Source organism: Bolinopsis microptera, chromosome 8 (genome assembly GCF_026151205.1).
Source record: "Bolinopsis microptera isolate Bmic1 chromosome 8, MBARI_Bmic_1.0, whole genome shotgun sequence".
Taxonomy (NCBI): domain Eukaryota; kingdom Metazoa; phylum Ctenophora; class Tentaculata; order Lobata; family Bolinopsidae; genus Bolinopsis; species Bolinopsis microptera.
The window spans coordinates 7,037,231-7,048,889 of NC_087079.1; the positions used below are offsets into that span (position 1 = coordinate 7,037,231).

An 11,659-nucleotide genomic window follows, 5' to 3' on the forward strand; every position below is an offset into this window, starting at 1 on the left:
ATACTTCTTTCATGCTTAGTGCTTACTGTAAACAATGAAATCAGTGGGCTCAATGTTTAGTCAATCATAGAAAAATACTGCTTATAATGTTAAATACTGCTTATAATGTTAAATACTGCTTACTCCGCTCAATTCCTGGCAACTTTAACTAAGCGCTCTGTTCTGTAAATTCGTTCCGGAACATTCGTATTGTTTGATAACATTAAATTTGATGCCACTAATCTCGAGCCTTATATCGCCCCTTGTAACGGGCCCTTATATCGTCATATGTTATTGTTACACAGAACGAGTGCCACCCATCATTGTGCATATTACATTAAATTTAATGATGTTAAATAGCGTTCCTGGCGCTACCCCCTCACACGGGGGTATGCTGTCACTGGGTTTCTAATCTTTGAATGCTTCCTAATGGACTGTGACTGAGCTATGATTTGATCGCTGCCACCCTCCTTTACTGGCTTTTTGGTATATGAAACATAATGACATATTCTACCTACAGCTTTTGTATCCCTCGTATTATTAGATACTCCGTTTGTTCCTCATTCAGTTTGTTATCCTCCCTACTTTATTTAGACCCATTTGATTGCCCAGATTTAGCGGCAACATAGAATACTAGTTGGTATAGTGTAAGTGTAGCATTGGATTACCCGGTTCATATGTTCATTGCCTCCCCTATACACCACTTTCATTAACGTTTTATCCGCAACTTTTCTATTCAACGTCTACTCTTGTTCACAGTTGTGGGGAAGCAATCAGGGATCAAACGATTAGATGTACCGTTTAAGCTCTAGACTGTCCGATATATCGATTGATTTGATATACCGAGCTGCGGGTCGTTCTAGCTGAGTTAAAGGTAATTCCAGTGTGTTAGGAAATGATCCGTTGTGTCGGGACTACTAGATCAAACACCTAGTACCACTAGGGGCTCAGGGGCTGATCTGCTCTAGGTGCCATCAGATTAGTGGTCACTGGTCTCGGACTCGCCTGGGAGTTGGATCTAGTGCATCTAGTAGTGCAGCCTATTGTTTCTTTAACTTAGCGCTATTTATTTGTTAGGTGTTGTGTAGTGGAGACATTAGCAAGCATGATTTAAGCAGCGGCAATTGTTCAATGCCTTTTACAATTGTTGTGGCCGCTCAGTTTTAAATACTGGTAGCCCCACAAAAAATGCGCATATTTAATGAGACTGGAACAGCATAATTTCTTAATTTGATCGTTCATCTCCCTAGGGAAAAGGACACTCTGTTATTCATCGGGATGTCGCAATACGCTGCAAATTAAAATTGATAGATTTTGGCGTTTAGATACAGGAGTTGTACGGAGCACTATTGTTTCTGTAATAAATTTTGAGTTTTGCTTTGATTTGCGTAGTTCGTACGTTGATAGTGTTTGTGCGTAGGTAGAGAGTGAATTTCCTCAAATTTTGCTTTGAGCATTTCCATCTTACAGCTTAATTCAGAGAGTCCCACAGAACCTGATCTCCGCACCCACCTTGCTTTATTTCCTAGTTACGTGATACCTTCTGTAAACATCAGTATAAACCCCCGCGTTCCCTCGTCAGCTACCCAATGAAACTGTACAACAACATCATGATGTACTACCTGTCCGACTCCAGTACCGACACAGCTCCAGGTGGTAGTCAGGATAACCTGATAGGTGGTGGTGACATGAGCGATGATACTAATGGTGTGAGTGACAGTGATAAGTGTGTGAGTGATGAGGAGAACTCTGAGGGGGAGGAGAACTCTGAGGGGGAGGAGAACTCGGAGGGGGAGGATGTGGGGGAGGACGAGTTGCAGAACTTGAGGGTCTCGTCTCCGGACGATAACTGGTAGGGTACAGTTGCTATTATATTTAGTTAGTTGTGCCTAGAAAAGATAACTCTTTAAAAAATAGGAAACTATCGTATTCACGGATTGAGACCGATTACAAACAGGATTAAAATCAAATTTTAGGTCCACTATCGTGAACCGACAAGAATTGGGTAGGTAAATAAATTATTAAAAACATCAAGCTTTGTTTGAAATCACGGCCAGGGTTTACAGTTCCTACTTCGAGAGTTAGATGTATCATTCATACCCATTCATACACACCGACTGCACACCGACTAAATAAGATATATTATTATATTTATCTTGACTGTTGCCATTGTAACTTAAGATTTGAAATTTGTATTCCTTATTAAGAAACATAGTTAGGTTTTTTTTGTAAACGTAACAAATATTTATCAAAAGCATCTTAAACCCAAATAACACTCTTCTCAATCTCGGAGAGCTCATGAGGTTGGAACTTGTATCCATAGACCTCTTCATCATTCTCATCAAAGGAAGGAAGGGTTTCCATCATGGTGTTCTCTTCGTTCACTGTGTTCTGGAACCTACTACTAGAGTCAGAATTGGAGAGCCCAAGTTTGTGGACTAGGCAGGTGTCATCGTGATCACCTATCTGGGTGGAAGAGTGGATAGGGGGAGTTCTGGTTATTTGTGTAGAGGAATGGACAGGAGCACTGAGGTCTGAAATATCTGATAAGTGACGCTGTCGTGGCAGCTGTTCCTCAATTACCTCTGTTCGAGGATTCCAGTTGAAAGTAGGGACAGTTGTAGGGAAAGTAGGTGCTGTTGTCCTCCTAGTTCTAGTTCTAGAGGAAGTGAGAGGGTAAGCATCCTGTTCAGAGTATCTTCTATATCCGTTCCTTCTAACCGGAGTCTCTTGTGGACGATGAGGACACCTAGTGCTGTAGGAACAGTTGCAGAAGTGAGCTACCAGAGCGTCCAGAACATCCCTGTTAACCAGAGCATCTGTAGTGTGTTCAGGAGCAGCTTCAGCAGGCTGGGAGAACTGGTGTCGGATAGGGTTGTAGGGGGTGATGTAGTTATCCTCGTAGAAGGAGAGCTGAGGGAAGGTGATGGTCGAGGCATTCTTCATAGCTTTCCTGTTCTTCTTGGAGGATTTCTTCTTGAGGGATTGTTTGGAAGAGCAACACTGACCCATATTGTAAAGGAAGATGTAGATTGTTAAAGTTAGATAGATAGTAGACGATTGATGATATACTCTACGAATGAAGATTTGCTATTTATATGACCAGTTACCATGCTGTGGTATATTGCTTGACACCATGTAACAAGATCTCATTCATCTTGGTGGAGCCACATGCTTACTGGAGCTCGGTCGCACCTCTGGGAGGGTGCTGACATCAGATCTCATGACGGATCAGATCACGTTCCCTGGTCAGATCACAGTAGGTTGTGCAAAGAGAAACGGATACGATACAAGAGAGGAACAAATGAAATGGGATCACGTGATATGATCGGATTAGATAAGGTCACGTCATTGATAATGCCATACCTAATAACTGTAAATTTAAGTTGTATCACGAACATTTCAAGAAAACATTTTTACCTGAAACTGTGGATTTTGAAGCCATATCATTGAAACATGAGCTGTGTTCACTACAAAACAGTGAGCTCCATCGTAATCAGCTTGAATTACTGTACACACTGATGTATTCAAGCTTTATACTATTTTAAATTTCTTTCAACACTTCGGAAAATAATGCACAAATAGCCTGCTTACAACCAATCCCGTTTAAAGTTATTAGATTGGACGGTCAGCTGCAAACCAGGAAACTAGTCCAGTTAGTCAAGCTAGTGAACAAATCCATTACAAGATTCAGCAGGTAACTGCTCATTGATTTCACAAAACCATGACCGTTTATCATGGCTGATTTGTCAGTAAGATTCCTGTTTTCTGGGAGGGCTAAAAGTAAAACCAGTCTTCTTATAGGCGAGTGAGTTGTTAATGTTATCTAAATTCTTTTTACTTTCACTTTTCCCTCACAATTTTTCTTAATTTCTTTCTCAAAGATATGGAACATCTAAATTCTAAAAGTTGAACTCCTTTCCGGGGCCATATACATTAATTAATGACAGCGAAGTAATAACCAGATATCTGTGTACTACAAAAATCCTGCCACACTATTATATTATTGGCAACATATTGTATTATTTATGATATAATATATATTTATTATATTATTAGCAACACCCTTCACAAATAATGTCAGATCGAGGTCTCTCAAATGCAGGATGATTTTAGCAGAGCTGATAGACAGTAATGTGTTCCCCCCTACTGTACCTCTAGTTAGTATCTAACGTCCGCCTGTTACAAAGTCTGCCGACTCGATAGCAAAGCCACCACGCACATTTTTGACCGTACATATTTCTGAATTCCTCATAATAGCAGCATCGCTTCAGTACGCGCTCCTCCTCCATCATAAGCTACTCACTTCTCATATTCATGCAATCGTAATACAGGCAGCTTGTTATAGGCCTGTAATAGACAACTTTCTGATTTGATCTGAGTTCAGTGCCGTTTCCAGTTTCTCCTGACCTCACGTCAGTTTGTTTTTGACTCGTATAATTTTTAACTTCTCGTATAATTTTTAACCCAGACCTAATCCAGCCTGTGCTTTTATCTGAGCTGTATCGAATGACAGGTTCCTAACGCGTATTTGCACACTTCTGGCTGATTGACGTGTCAGCTGACTGATATAACCTCCCCTGATTGGCTGTTTACTAGTCACGTGACTTGATTTCCGGCTTTTCATTGGTTCTGATTCCATCTCGTTTGTCAGGATTAGAACACAGCACACAGTGTATATCACTTATCGTTAGTTTTGACCTCGTTTTGTATGACCGCCGATCATCAGGGGATGTTGGAGCATGAACCTCAGTCCAAGAAAAAGGGACAGTCGGGGACAAAAGAGAAGACGTCGGAGACTAAGCGTCAGAACGGAGACTCTGGAATCTACCATCCTAGAGAGATTGAAGTAGAAGCGCTGAAGGAAAAAGGAGAAAAAGGAGAACAGTCATGCTCAGAATCAGAGGGGGAAGAGAGCAGGAAGAATCTGAGGGAACTGATATCACAGCTGTCCAATGTGTCTCTAGAGAAGAATACGTCTCCCAACACGTATCATCCACAGTATGCTGAAAATTATCAGCAGTTCCGGCGGTCTTCTTCTGCCAACGAGTACAAGAAGTCTAGAAAGCGGATCATATCGAGTCGTCAATATTTCAGTCTCCCAAGAGGCTACAAAATATTGCAGTTGAGCGACTGCGACCTCTTAACCATATCTACTTCTTCTACGAGTAGCCGGAGCCTGTTCACATCTTCATCAGCTGTCAATGATCCTCTAAAATATACATCTCGTGATCCGCTTCAATACAGCTCACGGGAATCATCTCAGGGTCGTGCTCGAGGAAAGTCTCGTCACCGCTCAACTAGCTCCAACAGTACCACACCTAGGGTCTCTAACCGCAAACTATCTAGCCGCAGGAGCAAGCTCCCTGCCGCCTGGACAGACCCTCCCCTCCTTCTATTCCTCAATACGTTCAGATAATACCTGCCCCCTCCCCTCTCACAAATCCTCATCTAACAAATCCTCCTCGAACAGGTATCTCCACCACAGATCTGGTTCCCTCCCCAACTACCACTCCTCCTCCAACAGATATCTCCACCACAGATCTGGTTCCCTCCCCACCTACCAGGAAGAACCAGGCACCCTACCACCTGATGATTTTACCCGGTGTAACAGTCTGGATAGGAAGAGTGTCATCAGAGATCCCTCAACTAAAAGACAGAGACCTCGGGGGATATGGGTCGCGTCTGTTAGACGGCTATCAGAGGAGGTTGTGTACTCTAATGAGGCTCCGAGGCAAGTAGAGAAACCTATACAGCGGCAGACAGTGAACAAGAAACGGCAGACAGTAGATGAAAAATGGCAGATAAAATTGGACAGACAATTACGGACAGCAGAGAGACGGTGGCAGACGGCTGATGAGCAGCTCCGTCGGGCTGTCTCAGACATAGAGATAGCTGACTTCGCTGTGGACAGCATAGACGACCAGGCAGCTAGGCTGGAGTTCCTGAGGTGCAGGCTGGAGATGGAGAGGAGGATGTTGAGTGCGTGTCCAGACAGGTAGGTTTCACACTGTTGTCATGTAATTAGGTTAATTGGGTAATTGATTAATTACCCGGGTATTCGGAGTTGTTAATGATACAGGGTCTTGTTAGGGAGGTTGACAGGTAAGGAATGTTGAGGCTCACAGGACTTTCTATTGAATTCCTGATAACCGCATTTCAGGGCACTACATTTGGCATTCTCTACATTGTTGCTAAATTTCCACATGTCCCCCGCTAATAGTTGTTGATGTTTTTATTACCCTGATTTTACGCAAGAAACGGAACTTTTACCCGAGTCTCATCTCTTTTCAGCTGTTATATTCTAATATTTTTATGACATTTTTGAACTCTTAGAAGTGGATCCATCTCCTGCAGATCACTATTTAAGGTCTAGGCACATCACCGGAATCACTGGAATATCACCGGAATCATCCTGGTGTTGATTTTCAACCCTTCTTGAGAGCAGTGATTTAATATCGCCAATAGCACTCATATTGATGTCACGGTGTGCATATGTTGGGTATGCTAACTCTAAGTGAAATGTACGTGTCATTTTAGTACGATATATATTTTAGTACGATATACCTGGTCCGTTTTTAGTAGAGGGTGTGACTTGTGTCTGTGTGTGTGTTAAAACTGTTCTACACGTGGTTTTACACTTTATACCTCTAGTTTATACTCTTCCTAAATGTTTATTTTGGGCGTTTCTTTCGTTATTTTGACGGGTTGTTAGTCCGATCATCTTACTTTCTGTACAAATTTTCTGTATAGTAAGATTTACGGTTGTTTTCTTAGCAAATCCAGCATTATATGTTTTAGTTTCGCACTCAATTAGCCTGTAGTATATATACGGTGGATATATCCTTACCTTCACAAGCATGTGAAATATGTCTAATATTTCATCATCAGTAAACACGTCACTGAACACTCCGCACGCGTTCCAACAACAAATTATCAAGTAACTTGTTGTTGTTAAACAAACAAATATAAGCGTGTAAAAGTGTTTAGAGCTAATCATGCGAGGGTGTACAGTGTCCTGGAACGTGTGTAAACGTGTGAAGGCTGAGAATGGTGTTTTGCGTGAGAATTATCAGTGTAGTACTGATTCTCCTGTCACAGCGTGTCACCTGTGAAGTTCCACTCTCCACTCTCTCTGCCCACTTTCCCACACTCCACTTTCTCCATGGTTTCCCACACGCTAGTTTCTCCATGGTTTCCCATTGTTTTCTGTTTTCTCGCTTACACTACGTGTTAATAACACTGTTAATCACTTTTTCACCGTAATCCGATCTTTATGTCGTGCTTTATTATCCGTACTCTCTGCGGAAATATTAACATGATTAGCCAGGATTGGTTCCCCGGAATGCTCAGAGGAATGTGGATGTTTTGATCGGGACTCCGGTGAAATCGTTTTGTCCGGAACCTCGGAAGCATACTGTGGCGGTGGTCCTTTGGGTCGGGCTTTTGATTAGATTTGGTGGACGTGGGTCCAAGCAAGATAACTTTGTATAATGTCTGCACTTACAGATTCAGTATTTGTGGTAGTAAACTCTATTTTGTTTACACAAAAACCCACCCTCCCTTGTCTGAGTTTTACAATAGTGCTTCTTGTCTCTTAACCACAGGTACTCTGCTATATCGAATATCAATACTAGTTTATCCCTTGAGGGTTCTTTCTAATGTTTGTTTCTTCTTCCGTCTTGCACAAGCATGTTTCACGAATTCCAATCGTGCTTCTGTTGAATTCCTTCCACGAGTATTCCCCTTTTATGTTCACTTGCTCACATGTAACATTCACTGCACTTTTAGTAAACTTAACGGGCTACATTTGCCCAATATGTACGCTTTCGATATAATATTATGCAGGAAATGCAATGTTTATGGATTATTTATTTATTGTATAACTGTTTGACTGATGCCATAAATCTGGCAATACTATTTAGCTTTACCACATTAGTATTTCTGTATTAATATGACCGCACTAAGTCATTACTCCAAATGTTGTCCTTTTTTCTGGATTCCTTGGGGATTACAAATTATGTTTTCTTCAATCGTTGTTTGGTGGGATATTCTTAGAAACCCTCAATATACACGATCATTGTACGTGATGTTTTGTTTGTTAAGGCATGTACATTTGTATGGACCATTCCTCGTGACAGAATCAATTCAATCATATTAGAACATTATTTTCACCGAACAAGCTACCCTAATGAAGCAACAGCTACAACCAATAAATACACTGTAACAGGGACGTTTTATCTTTAGTTTAACGTTGTTCTAGTTCTATCGTTATTAGGTTTATTAGTGTCCAGACTTTCACTGCAGTCTAACCAGAACTTTTACCTCACCACAATAAAACGGTTAACCAGATATTGAGACGTTTAAATTAAAACATGCCTAAAATGTAGTGACTATAGCTGCACCTCTCATTCAACTATTTATTATTCAATAATAAAAGAAATTGATCGCGTCTATAGTGCAACTGCGGCGAAATAATATGTTAAGAACGCTAGTTTTTACCATCTCCGCATTAAAATGGCACTCCACCTTTTAGTTGCAATCTCCCAGATATTAGAATTTAGTGGCTTATAAGCAAGCCTCATCCATACATAGTATAATGAGGAGCTGGGTATTATATCAGTTAATATAACCACCCATCCATCCAAATAAACGTGATCTAATACTTTATGAAGGAGCACTTAATATTACCTGATACGGAGCACCTTTCTTAGGTGTAGTATATTATGAAGGAGCATGGGGTTTCCCTTCAGGTGCAGGACATTTGTGTGAACGAGTTAGTTCCATTAAGCAAGGATTGGTGTCTGCTGACGTATTAACGGTATATTGAGTGTTACTGAGTAGGGGTATTGTGTTGCAATTTGTAGTGCTTTATCTTTTTAGCTCTAGTGTCGTGCGTTTCACAGCTTTTGTAAATACAATATATTAACACTACAGATTATTATCACAGTTAGATGCAGAATCTAACCGGGTTTTATATCAACCCTTCACATTAGTATAGGTATTAGTGTACCCTAGAATCTAGGTATTAGTGTACCCTAGAATCTAGGTATTAGTGTACCCTAGTATCTAGGTATTAGTGTACCCTAGTATCTAGGTATTGGTGTACCCTAGTATCTAGGTATTAGTGTACCCTAGTATCTAGGTATTAGTGTACCCTAGTATCTAGGTATTGGTGTACCCTAGTATCTAGGTATTAGTGTACCCTAGTATCTAGGTATTAGTGTACCCTAGTATCTAGGTATTAGTGTACCCTAGTATCTAGGTATTAGTGTACCCTAGTATCTAGGTATTAGTGTACCCTAGTATCTAGGTATTAGTGTACCCTAGTATCTAGTTATTAGTGTACCCTAGTATCTAGGTATTAGTGTACCCTAGTATCTAGGTATTAGTGTACCCTAGTATCTAGGTATTAGTGTACCCTAGTATCTAGATATTAGTGTACCCTAGTATCTAGGTATTAGTGTACCCTAGTATCTAGGTATTAGTGTACCCTAGTATCTAGGTATTAGTGTACCCTAGTATCTAGGTATTAGTGTACCCTAGTATCTAGGTATTAGTGTACCCTAGTATCTAGGTATTGGTGTACCCTAGTATCTAGGTATTGGTGTACCGGGGGGGGGGGGGGGGGGGGGGGGGGATCATGTTTTTTTGTCCGTTTTTGTCCGTTTGGCAGCTATATTTTCAAAACGGACAAAAATAAAGCGGACAAAAACGGACAAAAACGGACAAAAAATAACAAAATTGAAATAACATTTAGATGCTTCCTCCAGCCTCCTCCTCCTCCTCCTCCTCCTCCTCCTCCTCCTCCTCCTCCTCCTCCTCCTCCTCCTCCTCCTCCTCCTCCTCCTCCTCCTCCTACTCCTCCTCTTCCACCTTCTCCTCCTCCTCCTCCTCAGCCATCCTCATCAGCCATCCTCCTCAGTCCTCCTCAGTCCTCCTCAGTCCTCCTCAGTCCTCCTCCTCTGCAGTCCTCATCATCCTCCTCAGTCCTCCTCAGTCCTCCTCAGTCCTCCTCAGTCCTCCTCCTCTGCAGTCCTCATCATCCTCCTCAGTCCTCCTCAGTCCTCCTCCTCCTGGGTCCTCCTCCTCCTGGGTCCTCCTCCTCCTCTTCCTCCTCAGTCCTCAGTCCTTCTCCTCAGTCCTCCTCCTCATCCTTTTCGTCAGTACTCCTCCTCCTCAGTCCTCCCCCAGTCCCCCTCCTCCTCCTATTCAGTCCTCCTCCTCCTCCTCCTCAGTTCTCCTCCTTCTCATTCCTCCTTCTGAGTCCTCCTCATTCCTCCTTCTGAGTCCTCCCCCTCCTCTTTCTCCTGAGTCCTCCTCCTGTGCAGTCCTCATCATCCTCCTCAGTCCTCCTCAGTCCTCCTCAGTCCTCCTCAGTCCTCCTCCTCTGCAGTCCTCATCATCCTCCTCAGTCCTCCTCAGTCCTCCTCCTCCTGGGTCCTCCTCCTCCTGGGTCCTCCTCCTCCTCTTCCTCCTCAGTCCTCAGTCCTTCTCCTCAGTCCTCCTCCTCATCCTTTTCGTCAGTACTCCTCCTCCTCAGTCCTCCCCCAGTCCCCCTCCTCCTCCTATTCAGTCCTCCTCCTCCTCCTCCTCAGTTCTCCTCCTTCTCATTCCTCCTTCTGAGTCCTCCTCATTCCTCCTTCTGAGTCCTCCCCCTCCTCTTTCTCCTGAGTCCTCCTCCTGTGTCCTCTTTCTCCTCCTCAGTCCTCCTCAGTCCTCCTCAGTCCTCCTCAGTCCTCCTCCTCTGCAGTCCTCATCATCCTCCTCAGTCCTCCTCAGTCCTCCTCCTCCTGGGTCCTCCTCCTCCTGGGTCCTCCTCCTCCTCTTCCTCCTCAGTCCTCAGTCCTTCTCCTCAGTCCTCCTCCTCATCCTTTTCGTCAGTACTCCTCCTCCTCAGTCCTCCCCCAGTCCCCCTCCTCCTCCTATTCAGTCCTCCTCCTCCTCCTCCTCAGTTCTCCTCCTTCTCATTCCTCCTTCTGAGTCCTCCTCATTCCTCCTTCTGAGTCCTCCCCCTCCTCTTTCTCCTGAGTCCTCCTCCTGTGTCCTCTTTCTCCTCCTCCTTCTCAGTCCTCCTCCTCCTCCCTCTCAGTCATCCTCCTCAGTCATCCTCCTCAGCCATCCTCCTCAGCCATCCTCTTCAGCGATCCTCCTCAGTACTCCTTAGTCCTCCTCCTCCTCAGTCCTCCTCAGTCCTCCTCCTCAGTCATCCTTCTCCTCCTCCTCCTCCAGGGGGGATCCTGTTTTTTATCCGTTTTTTCCGTTCGGAACCCTATATTATCAAAACGGACAAAAAATAGAGCGGACAAAAACGGACAAAAACGGAGAAAAAATAACAAAAAAGGAAATAATATTTAGATGCTTCCTCCTCCTCCTCAGTCTTCCTCAGTCATCCTCCTCCTCCTCCTGAGTCCTCCTCCTGGGTCCTCATCCTGGGACCCTCCTCCTCTTGGGTCCACCTCCTCTTCATCCTCCTCCTCTTCCTCCTCAGTCCTCAGTTCTCCTCCTCAGCTCAGTCCTCCTTCTCAGTCCTCCTCCCCATCCTTTTCCTCAGTCCTCTCCTCAGTCCTGCCAGTCCCCCTCCTCCTCCTATTCACTCCTCCTCCTCCTCCTCCTCCTCCTCCTCCTCAGTCCTCCTCCTTCATTTCCTCCCCCGCCCTTCTTTCCTCCTCCCCCCTCC

General features: G+C 43.6%; 1 protein-coding gene across 5 annotated transcripts in view; it reads left to right on the plus strand.

Moving 5' to 3' along the window:
* The window catches only part of LOC134819525 (plakophilin-2-like), a 98,644-nt gene that overhangs the window by 27,712 nt on the left and 59,273 nt on the right, over positions 1 to 11,659 (plus strand). Inside the window, exon 1 of one of the 5 annotated variants that reach the window (XM_063829499.1) lies at positions 998 to 1,831. The exons of 3 other annotated variants lie outside the window; for them this stretch is intronic. In XM_063829499.1, the coding sequence (XP_063685569.1) occupies positions 1,569 to 1,831 (263 nt within the window). In that variant the 5' untranslated portion in view covers positions 998 to 1,568. Of the gene's footprint in view, positions 1 to 997; positions 1,832 to 4,642; positions 5,978 to 11,659 lie in introns of those variants that run through there. One more of the 5 variants, XM_063829501.1, reaches the window with a different exon arrangement.